At 55.3% G+C, this 22,311-nt stretch overlaps 1 protein-coding gene across 1 annotated transcript in view; it reads left to right on the top strand.

Moving 5' to 3' along the window:
- PRKCA (protein kinase C alpha) overlaps positions 1-22,311 on the top strand; it is a 199,320-nt gene that overhangs the window by 121,289 nt on the left and 55,720 nt on the right. The window contains exons 5-8 of the mRNA XM_077254691.1: positions 934-1,062; positions 9,217-9,373; positions 9,455-9,589; positions 14,484-14,577. Coding sequence (XP_077110806.1) covers positions 934-1,062; positions 9,217-9,373; positions 9,455-9,589; positions 14,484-14,577 — 515 coding nt within the window. The remainder of the gene's footprint in view (positions 1-933; positions 1,063-9,216; positions 9,374-9,454; positions 9,590-14,483; positions 14,578-22,311) is intronic.

Consider the following 22,311-nt stretch of genomic DNA (forward strand, 5'->3'; position numbering starts at 1 on the left):
TAACTTATATGGTCAACAAAAACCCTATCAAAATCCACACTGGAAATTCAAGAACCCCCGAATCGTCTAACGGTCCGGGGGGAGAACACCAGCCCCCTAGAGCTTCCAGCAAAGGTCAGGATATAGATTTGGAACAAGCTGGACAAAAATACAAAACCAAAACAAAATAGCAAAAAGCAAAAAGCAGACTTAGCTGATATAACTGGAACCAGGATCAGTAGACAAGAGCACAGCAGACTAGCTCTGATAACTACGTTGCCAGGCATTGAACTGAAGGTCCAGGGAGCTTATATAGCAACACCCCTAACTAACGACCCAGGTGCGGATAAAAGGAATGACAGAAAAACCAGAGTCAAAAAACTAGTAACCACTAGAGGGAGCAAAAAGCAAATTCACAACAGAGGAGCTCCCTGTATACAGAGATACATGATAAGATCCTGTCTGCAGCCACCACTAGGGGGAGCTCCCTGTATACACAGATACATGATAAGATCCTGTCTGCAGTCACCACTAGGGGGAGCTCCCTGTATGCAGAGATACATGATAAGATCCTGTCTGCAGTCACCACTAGGGGGAGCTCCCTGTATACAGAGATACATGATAAGATCCTGTCTGCAGCCACCACTAGGGGGAGCTCCCTGTATACAGAGATACATGATAAGATCCTGCCTGCAGCCACCACTAGGGGGAGCTCCCTGTATACAGAGATGCATGATAAGATCCTGTCTGCAGCCACCACTAGGGGGAGCTCCCTGTATACAGAGATACATGATAAGATCCTGTCTGCAGCCACCACTAGGGGGAGCTCCCTGTATACACAGATACATGATAAGATCCTGTCTGCAGCCACCACTAGGGGGAGCTCCCTGTATACAGAGATGCCATTGACTGGTTCTGGGGTGTTACTGATTTGGGGTCTCTTGCTCTCTGCAGCGTGTGACATGAATGTACATAAAGTCTGCGTCATCAATGTGCCCAGTCTGTGTGGAATGGACCATACTGAAAAAAGGGGGAGGATCCTGCTGAAGGCCGAGGTGGTCGATGAAAAGCTGAATGTCATAGGTAAACTACTGCTGGACTATCATGTAATCTATTATTCCCTGTGATCAGGCGCTCCTGGTCTCTCTGTGCCCCCTTTCCCCCCCAGCAGAGGTTGGGGGAGGAGGATAGTGGAGTTTGGCAGTGGTTTGGCGTCATGGTCTCCTTTTATATTGGTGAAGTTGACTTTTGGGGTGTGTGGTTGATTCCAGCACTGTCCTCTAGGGGAGCTCTCCTATAAAGCTGTTATCTGTCTCCTCTATATTCCCACGGTGCAGTGTCGCCCTTCGTCCTCTAGGGGAGCTCTCCTATAAAGCTGTTCTGTCTCTTCTATATTCCCTCGGTGCAGTGTCGCTCTTCGTCCTCTAGGGGAGCTCTCCTATAAAGCTGTTATCTGTCTCTTCTATATTCCCTCGGTGCAGTGTCGCTCTTCGTCCTCTAGGGGAGCTCTCCTATAAAGCTGTTATCTGTCTCTTCTATATTCCCTCGGTGCAGTGTCGCCCTTCGTCCTCTAGGGGAGCTCTCCTATAAAGCTGTTATCTGTCTCTTCTATATTCCCTCGGTGCAGTGTCGCCCTTCGTCCTCTAGGGGAGCTCTCCTATAAAGCTGTTATCTGTCTCCTCTATATTCCCTCAGTGCAATGTCGCCCTTCTTCCTCTAGGGGAGCTCTCCTATAAAGCTGTTATCTGTCTCTTCTATATTCCCTCTGTGCAGTGTCGCTCTTCGTCCTCTAGGGGAGCTCTCCTATAAAGCTGTTATCTGTCTCTTCTATATTCCCTCGGTGCAGTGTCGCTCTTCTTCCTCTAGGGGAGCTCTCCTATAAAGCTGTTATCTGTCTCTTCTATATTCCCTCGGTGCAGTGTCGCCCTTTGTCCTCTAGGGGAGCTCTCCTATAAAGCTGTTATCTGTCTCTTCTATATTCCCTCGGTGCAGTGTCGCTCTTCGTCCTCTAGGGGAGCTCTCCTATAAAGCTGTTATCTGTCTATTCTATATTCCCTCGGTGCAGTGTCGCTCTTCGTCCTCTAGGGGAGCTCTCCTATAAAGCTGTTATCTGTCTCTTCTATATTCCCTCGGTGCAGTGTCGCCCTTTGTCCTCTAGGGGAGCTCTCCTATAAAGCTGTTATCTGTCTCTTCTATATTCCCTCGGTGCAGTGTCGCTCTTCGTCCTCTAGGGGAGCTCTCCTATAAAGCTGTTATCTGTCTCGTCTATATTCGCTCGGTGCAGTGTCGCCCTTCGTCCTCTAGGGGAGCTCTCCTATAAAGCTGTTATCTGTCTCTTCTATATTCCCTCGGTGCAGTGTCGCTCTTCGTCCTCTAGGGGAGCTCTCCTATAAAGCTGTTATCTGTCTCTTCTATATTCCCTCGGTGCAGTGTCGCCCTTCGTCCTCTAGGGGAGCTCTCCTATAAAGCTGTTATCTGTCTCTTCTATATTCCCTCGGTGCAGTGTCGCCCTTTGTCCTCTAGGGGAGCTCTCCTATAAAGCTGTTATCTGTCTCTTCTATATTCCCTCGGTGCAGTGTCGCTCTTCGTCCTCTAGGGGAGCTCTCCTATAAAGCTGTTATCTGTCTCTTCTATATTCCCTCGGTGCAGTGTCGCTCTTCGTCCTCTAGGGGAGCTCTCCTATAAAGCTGTTATCTGTCTATTCTATATTCCCTCGGTGCAGTGTCGCTCTTCGTCCTCTAGGGGAGCTCTCCTATAAAGCTGTTATCTGTCTATTCTATATTCCCTCGGTGCAGTGTCGCTCTTCGTCCTCTAGGGGAGCTCTCCTATAAAGCTGTTATCTGTCTCGTCTATATTCGCTCGGTGCAGTGTCGCCCTTCGTCCTCTAGGGGAGCTCTCCTATAAAGCTGTTATCTGTCTCTTCTATATTCCCTCGGTGCAGTGTCGCTCTTCGTCCTCTAGGGGAACTCTCCTATAAAGCTGTTATCTGTCTCCTCTATATTCCCTCAGTGCAATGTCGCCCTTCTTCCTCTAGGGGAGCTCTCCTATAAAGCTGTTATCTGTCTCCTCTATATTCCTTCGGTGCAGTGTCGCTCTTCGTCCTCTAGGGGAGCTCTCCTATAAAGCTGTTATCTGTCTCTTCTATATTCCCTCTGTGCAGTGTCGCCCTTCGTCCTCTAGGGGAGCTCTCCTATAAAGCTGTTATCTGTCTCTTCTATATTCCCTCGGTGCAGTGTCGCTCTTCGTCCTCTAGGGGAGCTCTCCTATAAAGCTGTTATCTGTCTCCTCTATATTCGCTCGGTGCAGTGTCGCCCTTCGTCCTCTAGGGGAGCTCTCCTATAAGGCTGTTATCTGTCTCTTCTATATTCCCTCGGTGCAGTGTCACTCTTCGTCCTCTAGGGGAGCTCTCCTATAAAGCTGTTATCTGTCTCTTCTATATTCCCTCGGTGCAGTGTCGCTCTTCGTCCTCTAGGGGAGCTCTCCTATAAAGCTGTTATCTGTCTCTTCTATATTCCCTCGGTGCAGTGTCACTCTTCGTCCTCTAGGGGAGCTCTCCTATAAAGCTGTTATCTGTCTCTTCTATATTCCCTCGGTGCAGTGTCGCTCTTCGTCCTCTAGGGGAGCTCTCCTATAAAGCTGTTATCTGTCTATTCTATATTCCCTCGGTGCAGTGTCGCCCTTTGTCCTCTAGGGGAGCTCTCCTATAAAGCTGTTATCTGTCTCTTCTATATTCCCTCTGTGCAGTGTCGCCCTTCGTCCTCTAGGGGAGCTCTCCTATAAAGCTGTTATCTGTCTCTTCTATATTCCCTCGGTGCAGTGTCGCTCTTCGTCCTCTAGGGGAGCTCTCCTATAAAGCTGTTATCTGTCTCCTCTATATTCGCTCGGTGCAGTGTCGCCCTTCGTCCTCTAGGGGAGCTCTCCTATAAGGCTGTTATCTGTCTCTTCTATATTCCCTCGGTGCAGTGTCACTCTTCGTCCTCTAGGGGAGCTCTCCTATAAAGCTGTTATCTGTCTCTTCTATATTCCCTCGGTGCAGTGTCGCTCTTCGTCCTCTAGGGGAGCTCTCCTATAAAGCTGTTATCTGTCTCCTCTATATTCCCTCGGTGCAGTGTCGCTCTTCGTCCTCTAGGGGAGCTCTCCTATAAAGCTGTTATCTGTCTCGTCTATATTCCCTCGGTGCAGTGTCGCTCTTCGTCCTCTAGGTGAGCTCTCCTATAAAGCTGTTATCTGTCTCTTCTATATTCCCTCGGTGCAGTGTCGCCCTTCGTCTTCTAGGGGAGCTCTCCTATAAAGCTGTTATCTGTCTCGTCTATATTCCCTCTGTGCAGTGTCGCCCTTCGTCCTCTAGGGGAGCTCTCCTATAAAGCTGTTATCTGTCTCTTCTATATTTGCTCGGTGCAGTGTCGCCCTTCGTCCTCTAGGGGAGCTCTCCTATAAAGCTGTTATCTGTCTCTTCTATATTCCCTCTGTGCAGTGTCGCTCTTCGTCCTCTAGGGGAGCTCTCCTATAAAGCTGTTATCTGTCTCTTCTATATTCCCTCAGTGCAGTGTCGCTCTTCGTCCTCTAGGGGAGCTCTCCTATAAAGCTGTTATCTGTCTCCTCTATATTCCCTCGGTGCAGTGTCGCCCTTTGTCCTCTAGGGGAGCTCTCCTATAAAGCTGTTATCTGTCTCCTCTATATTCCCTCAGTGCAATGTCGCCCTTCTTCCTCTAGGGGAGCTCTCCTATAAAGCTGTTATCTGTCTCTTCTATATTCCCTCGGTGCAGTGTCGCCCCTTCGTCCTCTAGGGGAGCTCTCCTATAAAGCTGTTATCTGTCTCTTCTATATTTGCTCGGTGCAGTGTCGCCCTTCGTCCTCTAGGGGAGCTCTCCTATAAAGCTGTTATCTGTCTCGTCTATATTCCCTCGGTGCAGTGTCGCCCTTCGTCCTCTAGGGGAGCTCTCCTATAAAGCTGTTATCTGTCTCCTCTATATTCCCTCTGTGCAGTGTCGCTCTTCGTCCTCTAGGGGAGCTCTCCTATAAAGCTGTTATCTGTCTCTTCTATATTCCCTCGGTGCAGTGTCGCCCCTTCGTCCTCTAGGGGAGCTCTCCTATAAAGCTGTTATCTGTCTCTTCTATATTTGCTCGGTGCAGTGTCGCCCTTCGTCCTCTAGGGGAGCTCTCCTATAAAGCTGTTATCTGTCTCTTCTATATTCCCTCGGTGCAGTGTCGCTCTTCGTCCTCTAGGGGAGCTCTCCTATAAAGCTGTTATCTGTCTCTTCTATATTCCCTCGGTGCAGTGTCGCTCTTCGTCCTCTAGGGGAGCTCTCCTATAAAGCTGTTATCTGTCTCTTCTATATTCCCTCGGTGCAGTGTCGCTCTTCGTCCTCTAGGGGAGCTCTCCTATAAAGCTGTTATCTGTCTCTTCTATATTCCCTCGGTGCAGTGTCGCCCTTCGTCCTCTAGGGGAGCTCTCCTATAAAGCTGTTATCTGTCTCTTCTATATTCCCTCGGTGCAGTGTCGCTCTTCGTCCTCTAGGGGAGCTCTCCTATAAAGCTGTTATCTGTCTCGTCTATATTCCCTCTGTGCAGTGTCGCTCTTCGTCCTCTAGGTGAGCTCTCCTATAAAGCTGTTATCTGTCTCTTCTATATTCCCTCGGTGCAGTGTCGCCCCTTCGTCCTCTAGGGGAGCTCTCCTATAAAGCTGTTATCTGTCTCTTCTATATTTGCTCGGTGCAGTGTCGCCCTTCGTCCTCTAGGGGAGCTCTCCTATAAAGCTGTTATCTGTCTCGTCTATATTCCCTCGGTGCAGTGTCGCCCTTCGTCCTCTAGGGGAGCTCTCCTATAAAGCTGTTATCTGTCTCCTCTATATTCCCTCTGTGCAGTGTCGCTCTTCGTCCTCTAGGGGAGCTCTCCTATAAAGCTGTTATCTGTCTCTTCTATATTCCCTCGGTGCAGTGTCGCCCCTTCGTCCTCTAGGGGAGCTCTCCTATAAAGCTGTTATCTGTCTCTTCTATATTTGCTCGGTGCAGTGTCGCCCTTCGTCCTCTAGGGGAGCTCTCCTATAAAGCTGTTATCTGTCTCTTCTATATTCCCTCGGTGCAGTGTCGCTCTTCGTCCTCTAGGGGAGCTCTCCTATAAAGCTGTTATCTGTCTCTTCTATATTCCCTCGGTGCAGTGTCGCTCTTCGTCCTCTAGGGGAGCTCTCCTATAAAGCTGTTATCTGTCTCTTCTATATTCCCTCGGTGCAGTGTCGCTCTTCGTCCTCTAGGGGAGCTCTCCTATAAAGCTGTTATCTGTCTCGTCTATATTCCCTCTGTGCAGTGTCGCTCTTCGTCCTCTAGGTGAGCTCTCCTATAAAGCTGTTATCTGTCTCTTCTATATTTGCTCGGTGCAGTGTCGCCCTTCGTCCTCTAGGGGAGCTCTCCTGTAATTATAGTTCACATCTGCTGGGACTTGTGGTGTGTCCTGGATCCGGGTCGCTCTTATCTCTGTGTTTTGTGTCACATCACAGAAGGTAGATGTAAGCCCCGCAGGGCGTTCCTCTGTGTACTGAGATAATCTGCGGTAGGGTGGGGGTAATAACCTGCAGGACGCCCAATCAATAAGGCTTATTTACTAAAGGCAGAACGCAGCGCCACCCAGTGATGTCAGCACTGACACCGGCAGCTTCACCTGCGCTCCTCCTGAGATATTAGTGATCCCTGATCTCCAGTCACATCCAGAGCTGCAATCACAGGTCTGCTTACAGACTGCAAGGAAAATGCAGTGCAGCTCCAGAGGTGACAAGAGTACAACAAAGCTTAGAAAAGCCGGTCACTGATGTCACCCCGCACCGTGTGTGCCCCCCAGTCACTGATGTCACCACACACCCGTGTTTGCCCCCCATTCTCTGATATCTCCCCGCACCCGTGTGTGCCCCCCAGTCACTGATGTCACCCCGCACCCGTGTGTGCCCCCCAGTCACTGATGTCACCACATACCCGTGTGTGCCCCCCAGTCACTGATGTCACCCCGCACCGTGTGTGCCCCCCATTCTATCTCCCCGCACCCGTGTGTGCCCCCCAGTCACTGACGTCACCCCGCACCCGTGTGCCCCCCAGTCACTGATGTCATCCCGCACCCGTGTGTGCCCCCCAGTCACTGATGTCACCACATACCCGTGTGCCCCCCAGTCACTGACGTCACCCTGCACCCGTGTGTGCCCCACAGTCACTGACGTCACCCTGTACCCGTGTGTGCCCCACAGTCACTGATGTCACCCTGTACCCGTGTGCCCCCCAGTTAGACGTCACCCTGTACCCGTGTGCCCCCCAGTCACTGATGTTACCCTGCGTTCCTGTGGACCCTGCACAGTAGCCCTTCTCTCCTGTGTGGACCCTGCACAGTAGCCCTTCTCTCCTGTGTGGACCCTGCACAGTAGCCCTTCTCTCCTGTGTGGAGCCTGCACAGTAGCCCTTCTCTCCTGTGTGGAGCCTGCACAGTAGCCCTTCTCTCCTGTGTGGATCCTGCACAGTAGCTCTTCTCTCCTGTGTGGAGCCTGCACAGTAGTCCTTCTCTCCTGTGTGGACCCTGCACAGTAGCACTTCTCTCCTGTATGGACCCTGCACAGTAGCCCTTCTCTCCTGTGTGGACCCTGCACAGTAGCACTTCTCTCCTGTGTGGACCCTGCACAGTAGCCCTTCTCTCCTGTGTGGACCCTGCACAGTAGCACTTCTCTCCTGTATGGACCCTGCACAGTAGCCCTTCTCTCCTGTGTGGACCCTGCACAGTAGCCCTTCTCTCCTGTGTGGACCCTGCGCAGTAGCCCTTCTCTCCTGTGTGGACCCTGCGCAGTAGCCCTTCTCTCCTGTGTGGACCCTGCGCAGTAGCCCTTCTCTCCTGTGTGGACCCTGCGCAGTAGCCCTTCTCTCCTGTGTGGACCCTGCGCAGTAGCCCTTCTCTCCTGTGTGGACCCTGCACAGTAGCCCTTCTCTCCTGTATGGACCCTGCACAGTAGCCCTTCTCTCCTGTGTGGACTCTGCACAGTAGCCCTTCTCTCCTGTGTGGACCCTGCACAGTAGCCCTTCCCTCCTGTGTGACCCTGCACAGTAGCCCTTCTCTCCTGTGTGGACTCTGCACAGTAGCCCTTCTCTCCTGTGTGGACCCTGCACAGTAGCCCTTCTCTCCTGTGTGGACCCTGCACAGTAGCCCTTCTCTCCTGTGTGGACCCTGCGCAGTAGCCCTTCTCTCCTGTGTGGACCCTGCGCAGTAGCCCTTCTCTCCTGTGTGGACCCTGCGCAGTAGCCCTTCTCTCCTGTGTGGACCCTGCGCAGTAGCCCTTCTCTCCTGTGTGGACCCTGCGCAGTAGCCCTTCTCTCCTGTGTGGACCCTGCACAGTAGCCCTTCTCTCCTGTGTGGACCCTGCACAGTAGCCCTTCTCTCCTGTGTGGACCCTGCACAGTAGCCCTTCTCTCCTGTGTGGACCCTACACAGTAGCCCTTCTCTCCTGTGTGGACTCTGCACAGTAGCCCTTCTCTCCTGTGTGGACCCTGCGCAGTAGCCCTTCTCTCCTGTGTGGACCCTGCACAGTAGCACTCCCTGTCTTTGTACAAGGGGGGATATTTCTCGTTTTTGCTTGTGTTTTTTCGCTCCTAGTTGCAGTTTTGCCTTTTCAGCGCCAGATATATGATTTTGAATTGAGCTCTGAGTTTTCATCCTGGTGACTTGTCAGCCGCTATTGGGAGGTCACGTGATCTGCTCCCAATTTGCGCTCCTCCTTTACTCCACGTTGTGCAGTGCCGCCCTCCACTACCAGTCTGCGCTGTCTCCCAGCATTGCCTGCTTTATACTCTGGTGGGAGGGCTCCCTCCAGTGGACGCTCTGCATACTGCAGCTGCTCCGCTCAGGGGATTTCACTCATATTCCCACACAAGTCATGGAAAGTTTCATTCCTGAGATGTGGAAAATCCGGGAGACAGAGAATTTCCAGCGTGTCGGCGATCAGAGACCAGATAGACTGCAAACCACTCACCTAGAGAAACTGCCGCTACTGCTCTGTGTTATCAGCCAATGCTGGCTAATAAATGCCACCACTCACATTTCAGCTCTCACAAATGCCATACATGATGGGAAATGAAAGCAGTGACCTGATTGGTTGTTTATGCTCCCCACCTGTTGTATGGCAGATGCAGCACAGCAGGCATCGGATCCTCGTGGGCGGGGCTTGAGCTGTGTCGTGTGTCTTATGGGTTTTCTTGTTTCCGCTTTTCCTTGCAGTCCGAGAAGCCAAGAACTTGATCCCTATGGATCCCAATGGATTGTCAGATCCCTACGTCAAGCTGAAACTCATCCCAGACCCGAAGAATGAGAGTAAAAAGAAAACCAAAACCATCCGCTCCTCGCTGAACCCGCACTGGAACGAGACCTTCACCTTGTAGGTGGTCCGAGCGCCGGGGCCCGCAGGTGGCGCAGCACTGGGTGCCGCGCTCACCTTCTGCTTCTCTTTCTGTCGCAGTAAACTAAAGCCATCGGACAAGGACCGGCGCCTCTCCATAGAGATCTGGGACTGGGACCGGACCACCAGGAACGACTTCATGGGATCCTTCTCATTTGGGGTCTCTGAACTAATGAAGATGCCGGCGTGTGGCTGGTGAGTGATCGAAGGGGCCACTCGGCTTCCTGATTGTAGCACGCAAATGTCGGACGGACGTGCCCACCCTGTCTCCATGGATCCATGTCTGAGCACTCCATGCACTGGCCCCTAGCTCCATGCACCACTATTCTCCTGTCCCTGCGCTGCACCCGGCTCCTTGCATCAGCCACCAGCTCCATGCACCACTATTCTCCTGTCCCTGCACTGCACCCGGCTCCTTGCATCAGCCACCAGCTCCATGCACCACTATTCTCCTGTCCCTGCGCTGCACCCGGCTCCTTGCATCAGCCACCAGCTCCATGCATCAGCCACCAGCTCCATGCACCACTATTCTCCTGTCCCTGCGCTGCACCCGGCTCCTTGCATCAGCCACCAGCTCCATGCACCACTATTCTCCTGTCCCTGCGCTGCACCCAGCTCCCTGCATCAGCCACCAGCTCCATGCACCACTATTCTCCTGTCCCTGCGCTGCACCCAGCTACTTGCATCAGCCACCAGCTCCATGCACCACTTTTATCCTGTCCCTGCGCTGCACCCGGCTCCTTGCATCAGCCACCAGCTCCATGCACCACTATTATCCTGTCCCTGCGGTGCACCCGACTCCTTGCATCAGCCACCAGCTCCATGCACCACTTTTATCCTGTCCCTGCGCTGCACCCGCTCCCTGCACCGTCCACCAGCTCCATGCACCACTATTCTCCTGTCCCTGCGCTGCTCCCCACACCAGCTCCATGCACCACCATTTTCCTGTCCCTGTGCTACATTACGCTCCCTTCATCAGCTCCCAGCTCCATGCACCACAATTCCCCTGTCTCTGCGCTGCTCCCGCTTCCTGCTCTGGCACCCAGCTCCATGTTCCAACATTCCCCTGTCCCTGCACTGTCCCTCTCCCTGCTTCGGCCCCCAGCTCCATGCACCACCATGCTCCTATCCCTGCTCAGCCCCCCCCACCCAGTGCCCTGCATCGCTTTCAGCCCTTTTCACTCTGCTGTGTCCCTCTGCTCACCACTGTTGCCCTCTTGTCCCCAGTTTTGCCCTCTTGTTCCCACAGCTGCTCTTTGCTGTCGCCTTCTCCCCGCAACTGCTCTCTGTTGTCGCCTTCTCCCCGCAACTGCACTTTGCTGTCGCCTTCTCCCCGCAGCTTCTCTTTGAGGTCGCCTTCTCCCCGCAGCTGCTCGGTGCGGTCGCCTTCTCCCCGCAGCTGCTCTCTGCGGTCGCCTTCTCCCCGCAGCTGCTCTCTGCTGTCGCCTTCTCCCCGCAGCTGCTCTCTGCTGTCGCCTTCTCCCCGCAGCTGCTCTCTGCTGTCGCCTTCTCCCCGCAGCTGCTCTCTGCTGTCGCCTTCTCCCCGCAGCTTCTCTCTGCTGTCGCCTTCTCCCCGCAGCTGCTCTCTGCTGTCGCCTTCTCCCCGCAGCTGCTCTCTGCTGTCGCCTTCTCCCCGCAGCTGCTCTCTGCTGTCGCCTTCTCCCCGCAGCTGCTCTCTGCTGTCGCCATCTCCCCGCAGCTGCTCTCTGCAGTCGCCTTCTCCCCGCAGCTGCTCTTTGCTGTCGCCTTCTCCCCGCAGCTGCGCTATGCTGTCGCCTTCTCCCCCCAGCTGTTCTTTGTTGTCGCCTTCTCCCCGCACCTTCTCTATGCTGTCGCCTTCTCCCCCCAGCTGCTCTCTGCTGTTGCCTTCTCCCTGCAGCTGCTCTCTGTTGTCGCTTTCTCCCCGCAGCTGCTCTTTGCTGTCGCCTTCTCCCCGCACCTTCTCTCTGCTGTCGCCTTCTCCCCCAGCTGCTCTCTGCACAGATCAGCTGTGGGAAGAAGGCGACAGCGGAGAGCAGCTGGGGGAGACGGCGACAGCAGAGAGAAGGTGCTTGGAGAAGGCGACAGCAAAGAGCAGCTGCGGGGAGAAAGCGACAACAGAGAGCAGCTGCGGGGAGAAGGCAACAGCAGAGAGCAGCTGGGGGGAGAAGGCGACAGCAGAGAGCAGCTGCGGGGAGAAGGCGACAGCAGAGAGCAGCTGCGGGGAGAAGGCGACAGCAGAGAGCAGCTGCGGGGAGAAGGCGACAGCAGAGAGCAGCTGCGGGGAGAAGGCGACAGCAGAGAGCAGCTGCGGGGAGAAGGCGACAGCAGAGAGCAGCTGCGGGGAGAAGGCGACAGCAGAGAGCAGCTGCGGGGAGAAGGGGACAGCAGAGAGCAGCTGCGGGGAGAAGGGGACAGCAGAGAGCAGCTGCGGGGAGAAGGGGACAGCAGAGAGCAGCTGCGGGGAGAAGGGGACAGCAGAGAGCAGCTGCGGGGAGAAGGGGACAGCAGAGAGCAGCTGCGGGGAGAAGGGGACAGCAGAGAGCAGCTGCGGGGAGAAGGCGACAGCAGAGAGCAGCTGAGGGAGAAGGCGACAACAGAGAGAAGGTGCGGGGAGAAGGCGACAGCAGAGAGCAGCTGCGGGGAGAAGGTGACAGCAGAGAGCAGCTGGGGGGAGAAGGCGACAGCATAGAGCAGCTGCGGGGAGAAGGCGACAGCATAGAGCAGCTGCGGGGAGAAGGCGACAGCAGAGAGCAGCTGCGGGGAGAAGGCGACAGCAGAGAGCAGCTGCGGGGAGAAGGCGACAGCAGAGAGCAGCTGCGGGGAGAAGGCGACAGCAGAGAGCAGCTGCGGGGAGAAGGCGACAGCAAAGAGCAGCTGCGGGGAGAAGGCGACTGCACAGATCAGCTGCGGGAAGAAGGCGACAGCAGTCGCCTTCTCCCCGCAGCTGCTCTCTGCTGTCGCCTTCTCCCCGCAGCTGCTGTCGCCTTCTCCCCGCAGCTGCTCTTTGCTGTCGCCTTCTCCCCGCAGCTGCTCTATGCTGTCGCCTTCTCCCCCCAGCTGCTCTCTGCTGTCGCCTTCTCCCCGCAGCTGCTCTCTGCTGTTGCCTTCTCCCCGCAGCTGCTCTCTGTTGTCGCTTTCTCCCCGCAGCTGCTCTTTGCTGTCGCCTTCTCCCCGCACCTTCTCTCTGTTGTCGCCTTCTCCCCCAGCTGCTCTCTGCTGTCGCCTTCTCCCCGCAGCTGCTCTCTGCTGTCGCCTTCTCCCCGCAGCTGCTCTCTGCTGTCGCCTTCTCCTCGCAGCTGCTCTCTGCTGTCGCCTTCTCCTCGCAGCTGCTCTCTGCTGTCGCCTTCTCCCCGCAGCTGCTCTCTGCTGTCGCCTTCTCCTCGCAGCTGCTCTCTGCTGTCGCCTTCTCCCCGCAGCTGCTCTCTGCTGTCGCCTTCTCCCCGCAGCTGCTGTCGCCTTCTCCCCGCAGCTGCTCTATGCTGTCGCCTTCTCCCCGCAGCTGCTCTCTGCTGTTGCCTTCTCCCCGTAGCTGCTCTCGGTTGTCGCTTACTGCCCGCAGCTGCTCTTTGCTGTCGCCTTCTCCCCGCACCTTCTCTCTGCTGTCGCCTTCTCCCTCAGCTGCTCTCTGCTGTCGTCTTCTTCGCCAGCTGCTCTCTGCTGTCGCCTTCTTCCCCAGCTGCTCTCTGCTGTCTCCTTTTCCCTGCAGCTGCTCTCTGCTGTCGCCTTCTCCCCGCAGCTGCTCTCTGCTGTCGCCATCTCCCCGCAGCTGCTCTCTGCTGTCGCCATCTCCCCGCAGCTGCTCTCTGCTGTCGCCATCTCCCCGCAGCTGCTCTCTGCTATCGCCATCTCCCCGCAGCTGCTCTCTACTGTCGCCTTCTCCCCGCAGCTGCTCTTTGCTGTCGCCTTCTCCCCGCAGCTGCTCTATGCTGTCGCCTTCTCCCCCCAGCTGCTCTCTGCTGTCGCCTTCTCCCCGCAGCTGCTCTCTGCTGTCACCTTCTCCCTGCAGCTGCTCTCTGCTGTCGCCTTCTCCCCGCAGCTGCTCTCTGTTGTCGCTTTCTCCCCGCGGCTGCTCTTTGCTGTCGCCTTCATCCCGCAGCTGCTCTCTGCTGTCGCCCTCTCCCCCCAGCTGCTCTCTGCTGTCGCTTTCTCCCCGCAGCTGCTCTGCGCAGTCGCCTTCGCCCTGCAGCTGCTCTCTGCTGTTACCTTCTCCCCGCAGCTGCTCTCTTCTGTCGCCTTCTCCCAGCAGCTGCTCTCTGCTGTCGCCTTCTCGCTGCATCTGCTCTTTGCTGTCGCCTTCTCCCCGCAGCTGCTTATTGCTGTCGCCTTCTCCCCACAGCTGCTCTCTGCTGTCGCCTTCTCCCCGCAGCTGCTCTCTGCTGTCGCCTTCTCCCCGCAGCTGCTTTGTGCAGTCGCCTTCTCCCCGCAGCTGCTCTTTGCTGTCTCCTTCTCCCCGCAGCTGCTCTCTGCTGTCTCCTTCTCCCCGCAGCTGCTCTTTGCTGTCTCCTTCTCCCCGCAGCTGCTCTTTGCTGTCCCGTTCTCCCCGCAGCTGCTCTCTTCCGTCTCCTTCTCCCCGCAGCTGCTCTCTGCTGTCGCCTTTTCCCTGCAGCTCCTCTCTGCTGTCTCATTTTCCCCACAGCTGCTCTTTGCTGTCGCCTTCTCCCCGCAGCTGCTCTCTGCTGTCGCCTTCTCCCCGCAGCTGCTCTCTGCTGTCGCCTTTTCCCCGCAGCTGCTCTCTGCTGTCTCCTTTTCCCCACAGCTGCACTTTGCTGTCGCCTTCTCCCCGTAGCTGCTCTCTGCTGTCGCCTTCTCCCCGCAGCTGCTCTCTGCTGTCGCCTTCTCCCCGCAGCTGCTCTCTGCTGTCGCCTTTTCCCCGCAGCTGCTCTCTGCTGTCTCCTTTTCCCCACAGCTGCTCTCTGCTGTCTCCTTCTCCCCACAGCTGCTCTCTGCTGTCGCCTTTTCCCCGCAGCTACTCTCTGCTGTCGCCGTCTCCCCACAGCTGTTCTCTGCTGTCGCCTTTTCCCCGCAGCTGCTCTCTGCAGTTGCCTTCTCCCTGCAGCGGCCCTCCATGTTTCTGTATGGTGTCTGATGTTTTCCTCCGTCCCTCTAGGTACAAGCTCCTGAATCAGGAGGAGGGCGAGTATTACAACGTCCCCATCCCAGAAGCCGATGATGGTAACCTGGAGCTGCGGCAGAAGTTTGAGGTGAGGATCGTCAGCTCTCGTGTGACACTATAACTCCAGAGTAACTGCTTCAGACACTTGGGGGGCCGTATCTCATGGTCTTCGTTGACATCACGGTGCCCCTTTCTAGCCTTCTTCACCCCCAGTTTCTAGTGCACAAGTACTAATAAAGGGTGTACTTTCTTACCTTTATGTCAGGTTTTCCGTATTCCCGGGTTACAATCCTCACTAACATTTTTAGAAGGTCCATAACAATCTTTCAGATTTGTCTGCATTTCAAATGGTCCTTGAAGTACAAGAACTGTCCACAAGATGGCGCGTGTTTAATGTAACACATGTAATGCATAAGGAGTCCACTAGATGGCCACAAGAGCTGTTAAATCTGATGTAATGCTACCCGTGTCCAGAAGGTGGCGTGTGCTGATGTAATTACTTCTGCTTTGTCCTGTCTGTTGAGTCCCCCCAGGGCTGGCGGTGCCCCTGCAGTGTGGGCGGTGTGGCGGGATCTCTAGTGTATGCGGGGTGGCAGGGCCTTTGTAGTGTATGCGGGGTGGCAAGGTCTATCTCGGAGTCTTTCCGGACAGTCTGTAGGGGGCGCCTCTTCCATAGCGGTATGTATGGGACTCCCTTCTTCTGTGGTCTGTAGGGGGCTCCCTTCCTCGGCGGTCTGTAGGGGGCTCCCTTCGTCTGTGGGGGGCTCCCTTCCTCTGCGGATTATAGGGGGCTCCCTTCCTTGGCGGTCTGTGGGAGGCTCCCTTCCTCAGCGGTCTCTGTCTCGCTAATGTCTGTCTGTCGCTGACTAATTATGTAGTTTTTTCTGTTTTCCAGGGCTGTCATATAAAAACTTTCCACTTCTTAAAGGTAGCCCCTCCCCCACCATCACTGAGTGTTTCTTGTACCTGTAGTACTCCTCTCACTGTGATTGAAGGTCATCACCTCAGAATTCAGTGCACACCATGTACCCCCCGATGCCGAGGAGATCTGTAGGCAGGCAAGTTATAATGGTATGATAGGACAGCCGGGGGTCCCCACATCATCACACTCCTGACATCCTCTGTGCTGCTGGGGATCCTGCTCCTCCTCCATGTAACTCTCAGCTGTGACCACCTCCTCTCCTGACATCCTCTGTGCTGCTGGGGATCCTGCTCCTCCTCCATGTAACTCTCAGCTGTGACCACCTCCTCTCCTGACATCCTCTGTGCTGCTGGGGATCCTGCTCCTCCTCCATGTAACTCTCAGCTGTGATCTCCTCCTCTCCTGACATCCTCTGTGCTGCTGGGGATCCTGCTCCTCCTCCATGTAACTCTCAGCTGTGATCTCCTCTCCTGACATCCTCTGTGCTGCTGGGGATCCTGCTCCTCCTCCATGTAACTCTCAGCTGTGATCTCCTCTCTCCTGACATCCTCTGTGCTGCTGGGGATCCTGCTCCTCCTCCATATAACTCTCACCTGTGATCTCCTCCTCTCCTGACATCCTCTGTGCTGCTGGGGATCCTGCTCCTCCTCCATGTAACTCTCAGCTGTGATCTCCTCTCTCCTGACATCCTCTGTGCTGCTGGGGATCCTGCTCCTCCTCCATATAACTCTCACCTGTGATCTCCTCCTCTCCTGACATCCTCTGTGCTGCTGGGGATCCTGCTCCTCCTCCATGTTACTCTCAGCTGTGATCTCCTCTCTCCTGACATCCTCTGTGCTGCTGGGGATCCTGCTCCTCCTCCATGTAACTCTCAGCTGTGACCACCTCCTCTCCTGACATCCTCTGTGCTGCTGGGGATCCTGCTCCTCCTGCATGTAACTCTCAGCTGTGATCTCCTCTCCTGACATCCTCTGTGCTGCTGGGATCCTGCTCCTCCTCCATGTAACTCTCAGCTGTGATCTCCTCTCTCCTGACATCCTCTGTGCTGCTGGGGATCCTGCTCCTCCTCCATATAACTCTCACCTGTGATCTCCTCTCCTGACATCCTCTGTGCTGCTGGGGATCCTGCTCCTCCTCCATGTAACTCTCAGCTGTGATCTCCTCTCTCCTGACCTCCTCTGTGTTGCTGGGGATCCTGCTCCTCCTCCATGTAACTCTCAGCTGTGATCTCCTTTCTCCTGACATCCTCTGTGCTGCTGGGATCCTGCTCCTCCTCCATGTAACTCTCAGCTGTGATCTCCTCCTCTCCTGACATCCTCTGTGCTGCTGGGGATCCTGCTCCTCCCTCCATGTAACTCTCAGCTGTGATCTCCTCTCTCCTGACATCCTCTGTGCTGCTGGGGATCCTGCTCCTCCTCCATGTAACTCTCAGCTGTGATCTCCTCCTCTCCTGACATCCTCTATGCTGCTGGGGATCCTGCTCCTCCTCCATGTAACTCTCAGCTGTGATCTCCTCTCCTGACATCCTCTGTGCTGCTGGGGATCCTGCTCCTCCTCCATGTAACTCTCAGCTGTGATCTCCTCCTCTCCTGACATCCTCTGTGCTGCTGGGGATCCTGCTCCTCCTCCATGTAACTCTCAGCTGTGATCTCCTCTCTCCTGACATCCTCTGTGCTACTGGGGATCCTGCTCCTCCTCCATGTAACTCTCAGCTGTGATCTCCTCCTCTCCTGACATCCTCTGTGCTGCTGAGGATCCTGCTCCTCCTCCATGTAACTCTCAGCTGTGATCTCCTCCTCTCCTGACATCCTCTGTGCTGCTGGGGATCCTGCTCCTCCTCCATGTAACTCTCAGCTGTGATCTCCTCCTCTCCTGACATCCTCTGTGCTGCTGAGGATCCTGCTCCTCCTCCATGTAACTCTCAGCTGTGACCACCTCCTCTCCTGACATCCTCTGTGCTGCTGGGGATCCTGCTCCTCCTGCATGTAACTCTCAGCTGTGATCTCCTCTCCTGACATCCTCTGTGCTGCTGGGGATCCTGCTCCTCCTCCATATAACTCTCAGCTGTGATCTCCTCTCCTGACATCCTCTGTGCTGCTGGGGATCCTGCTCCTCCTCCATGTAACTCTCAGCTGTGATCTCCTCCTCTCCTGACATCCTCTGTGCTGCTGGGATCCTGCTCCTCCTCCATGTAACTCTCAGCTGTGATCTCCTCTCTCCTGACATCCTCTGTGCTGCTGGGGATCCTGCTCCTCCTCCATGTAACTCTCAGCTGTGATCTCCTCTCTCCTGACATCCTCTGTGCTGCTGGGATCCTGCTCCTCCTCCATGTAACTCTCAGCTGTGATCTCCTCTCTCCGGACAACCTCTGTGTTGCTGGGGATCCTGCTCCTCCTCCATGTAACTCTCAGCTGTGATCTCCTCCTCTCCTGACATCCTCTGTGCTGCTGGGGATCCTGCTCCTCCCTCCATGTAACTCTCAGCTGTGATCTCCTTTCTCCTGACATCCTCTGTGCTGCTGGGATCCTGCTCCTCCTCCATGTAACTCTCAGCTGTGATCTCCTCTCTCCTGACATCCTCTGTGCTGCTGGGGATCCTGCTCCTCCTCCATGTAACTCTCAGCTGTGATCTCCTCCTCTCCTGACATCCTCTGTGCTGCTGGGATCCTGCTCCTCCTCCATGTAACTCTCAGCTGTGATCTCCTCCTCTCCTGACATCCTCTGTGCTGCTGGGATCCTGCTCCTCCTCCATGTTACTCTCCGCTGTGATCTCCTCTCTCCTGACATCCTCTGTGCTGCTGGGGTCCTGCTCCTCCTCCATGTAACTCTCAGCTGTGATCTCCTCTCTCCTGACATCCTTTGTGCTGCTGGGGATCCTGCTCCTCCTCCATGTAACTCTCAGCTGTGATCTCCTCCTCTCCTGACATCCTCTGTGCTGCTGGGATCCTGCTCCTCCTCCATGTAACTCTCAGCTGTGATCTCCTCCTCTCCTGACATCCTCTGTGCTGCTGGGATCCTGCTCCTCCATGTTACTCTCCGCTGTGATCTCCTCTCTCCTGACATCCTCTGTGCTGCTGGGGTCCTGCTCCTCCTCCATGTAACTCTCAGCTGTGATCTCCTCTCTCCTGACATCCTCTGTGCTGCTGGGGATCCTGCTCCTCCTCCATGTAACTCTCAGCTGTGATCTCCTCCTCTCCTGACATCCTCTGTGCTGCTGGGATCCTGCTCCTCCTCCATGTAACTCTCAGCTGTGATCTCCTCTCTCCTGACATCCTCTGTGCTGCTGGGGTCCTGCTCCTCCTCCATGTAACTCTCAGCTGTGATCTCCTCTCTCCTGACATCCTCTGTGCTGCTGGGATCCTGCTCCTCCTCCATGTAACTCTCAGCTGTGATCTCCTCCTCTCCTGACATCCTCTGTGCTGCTGGGATCCTGCTCCTCCTCCATGTAACTCTCAGCTGTGATCTCCTCCTCTCCTGACATCCTCTGTGCTGCTGGGGATCCTGCTCCTCCTCCATGTAACTCTCAGCTGTGATCTCCTCCTCTAATGACATCCTCTGTGCTGCTGGGGATCCTGCTCCTCCTCCATGTAACTCTCAGCTGTGATCTCCTCTCTCCTGACATCCTCTGTGCTGCTGGGATCCTGCTCCTCCTCCATATAACTCTCACCTGTGATCTCCTCTCCTGACATCCTCTGTGCTGCTGGGGATCCTGCTCCTCCTCCATGTAACTCTCAGCTGTGATCTCCTCTCTCCTGACATCCTCTGTGCTGCTGGGATCCTGCTCCTCCTCCATGTAACTCTCAGCTGTGATCTCCTTTCTCCTGACATCCTCTGTGCTGCTGGGGATCCTGCTCCTCCCTCCATGTAACTCTCAGCTGTGATCTCCTCTCTCCTGACATCCTCTGTGCTGCTGGGATCCTGCTCCTCCTCCATGTAACTCTCAGCTGTGATCTCCTCTCTCCTGATATCCTCTGTGCTGCTGAGATCCTGCTCCTCCTCCATGTAACTCTCAGCTGTGATCTCCTCTCTCCTGACATCCTCTGTGCTGTTGGGGATCCTGCTCCTCCTCCATGTAACTCTCAGCTGTGATCTCCTCTCTCCTGACATCCTCTGTGCTGCTGGGATCCTGCTCCTCCTCCATGTAACTCTCAGCTGTGATCTCCTCCTCTCCTGACATCCTCTGTGCTGCTGGGATCCTGCTCCTCCCTCCATGTAACTCTCAGCTGTGATCTCCTCTCTCCTGACATCCTCTGTGCTGCTGGGGATCCTGCTCCTCCTCCATGTAACTCTCAGCTGTGATCTCCTCTCTCCTGACCTCCTCTGTGTTGCTGGGGATCCTGCTCCTCCTCCATGTAACTCTCAGCTGTGATCTCCTCCTCTCCTGACATCCTCTGTGCTGCTGGGATCCTGCTCCTCCTCCATGTTACTCTCCGCTGTGATCTCCTCTCTCCTGACATCCTCTGTGCTGCTGGGGATCCTGCTCCTCCTCCATGTAACTCTCAGCTGTGATCTCCTCCTCTCCTGACATCCTCTGTGCTGCTGGGGATCCTGCTCCTCCTCCATGTAACTCTCAGCTGTGATCTCCTCCTCTCTCCTGACATCCTCTGTGCTGCTGGGGATCCTGCTCCTCCTCCATGTAACTCTCAGCTGTGATCTCCTCCTCTCCTGACATCCTCTGTGCTGCTGAGGATCCTGCTCCTCCTCCATGTAACTCTCAGCTGTGATCTCCTCCTCTCCTGACATCCTCTGTGCTGCTGGGGATCCTGCTCCTCCTCCATGTAACTCTCAGCTGTGATCTCCTCCTCTCCTGACATCCTCTGTGCTGCTGGGGTCCTGCTCCTCCTCCATGTAACTCTCAGCTGTGATCTCCTCTCTCCTGACATCCTGTGTGCTGCTGGGATCCTGCTCCTCCTCCATGTAACTCTCAGCTGTGATCTCCTCTCCTGACATCCTCTGTGCTGCTGGGGATCCTGCTCCTCCTCCATGTAACTCTCAGCTGTGATCTCCTCTCTCCTGACATCCTCTGTGTTGCTGGGGATCCTGCTCCTCCTCCATGTAACTCTCAGCTGTGATCTCCTCTCTCCTGACCTCCTCTGTGTTGCTGGGGATCCTGCTCCTCCTCCATGTAACTCTCAGCTGTGATCTCCTCCTCTCCTGACATCCTCTGTGCTGCTGGGGATCCTGCTCCTCCCTCCATGTAACTCTCAGCTGTGATCTCCTCTATCCTGACATCCTCTGTGCTGCTGGGATCCTGCTCCTCCTCCATGTAACTCTCAGCTGTGATCTCCTCTCTCCTGACATCCTCTGTGCTGCTGGGGATCCTGCTCCTCCTCCATGTAACTCTCAGCTGTGATCTCCTCCTCTCCTGACATCCTCTGTGCTGCTGGGATCCTGCTCCTCCTCCATGTAACTCTCAGCTGTGATCTCCTCCTCTCCTGACATCCTCTGTGCTGCTGGGATCTTGCTCCTCCTCCATGTTACTCTCCGCTGTGATCTCCTCTCTCCTGACATCCTCTGTGCTGCTGGGGTCCTGCTCCTCCTCCATGTAACTCTCAGCTGTGATCTCCTCCTCTCCTGACATCCTCTGTGCTGCTGGGATCCTGCTCCTCCTCCATGTAACTCTCAGCTGTGATCTCCTCCTCTCCTGACATCCTCTGTGCTGCTGGGATCCTGCTCCTCCTCCATGTAACTCTCAGCTGTGATCTCCTCCTCTCCTGACATCCTCTGTGCTGCTGGGATCCTGCTCCTCCTCCATGTAACTCTCAGCTGTGATCTCCTCCTCTCCTGACATCCTCTGTGCTGCTGGGATCCTGCTCCTCCTCCATGTAACTCTCAGCTGTGATCTCCTCCTCTCCTGACATCCTCTGTGCTGCTGGGGACCCTGCTCCTCCTCCATGTAACTCTCAGCTGTGATCTCCTCTCCTGACATCCTCTGTGCTGCTGGGGATCCTGCTCCTCCTCCATGTAACTCTCAGCTGTGATCTCCTCCTCTCCTGACATCCTCTGTGCTGCTGAGGATCCTGCTCCTCCTCCATGTAACTCTCAGCTGTGATCTCCTCTCTCCTGACATCCTCTGTGCTGCTGGGATCCTGCTCCTCCTCCATGTAACTCTCAGCTGTGATCTCCTCCTCTCCTGACATCCTCTGTGCTGCTGGGGATCCTTCTCCTCCTCCATGTAACTCTCAGCTGTGATCTCCTCCTCTCCTGACATCCTCTATGCTGCTGGGGATCCTGCTCCTCCTCCATGTAACTCTCAGCTGTGATCTCCTCTCTCCTGACATCCTCTGTGCTGCGGGGTTCCTGCTCCTCCTCCATGTAACTCTCAGCTGTGATCTCCTCCTCTCCTGACATCCTCTGTTCTGCTGGGATCCTGCTCCTCCTCCATGTAACTCTCAGCTGTGATCTCCTCTCCTGACATCCTCTGTGTTGCTGGGGATCCTGCTCCTCCTCCATGTAACTCTCAGCTGTGATCTCCTCTCTCCTGACATCCTCTGTGCTGCTGGGGATCCTGCTCCTCCTCCATGTAACTCTCAGCTGTGATCTCCTCCTCTCCTGACATCCTCTGTGCTGCTGGGGGTCCTGCTCCTCCTCCATGTAACTCTCAGCTGTAATCTCCTCCTCTCCTGACATCCTCTGTGCTGCTGGGGATTCTGCTCCTTCTCCATGTAACTCTCAGCTGTGATCTCCTCTCTCCTGACATCCTCTGTGCTGCTGGGGATCCTGCTCCTCCTCTATGTAACTCTCAGCTGTGATCTCCTCTCTCCTGACATCCTCTGTGCTGCTGGGGATCCTGCTCCTCCTCTATGTAACTCTCAGCTGTGATCTCCTCTCCTGACATCCTCTGTGCTGCTGGGGATCCTGCTCCTCCATGTAACTCTCAGCTGTGATCTCCTCTCTCCTG

This window comes from Ranitomeya variabilis, chromosome 4 (assembly GCF_051348905.1).
Source record: "Ranitomeya variabilis isolate aRanVar5 chromosome 4, aRanVar5.hap1, whole genome shotgun sequence".
Classification (NCBI taxonomy): domain Eukaryota; kingdom Metazoa; phylum Chordata; class Amphibia; order Anura; family Dendrobatidae; genus Ranitomeya; species Ranitomeya variabilis.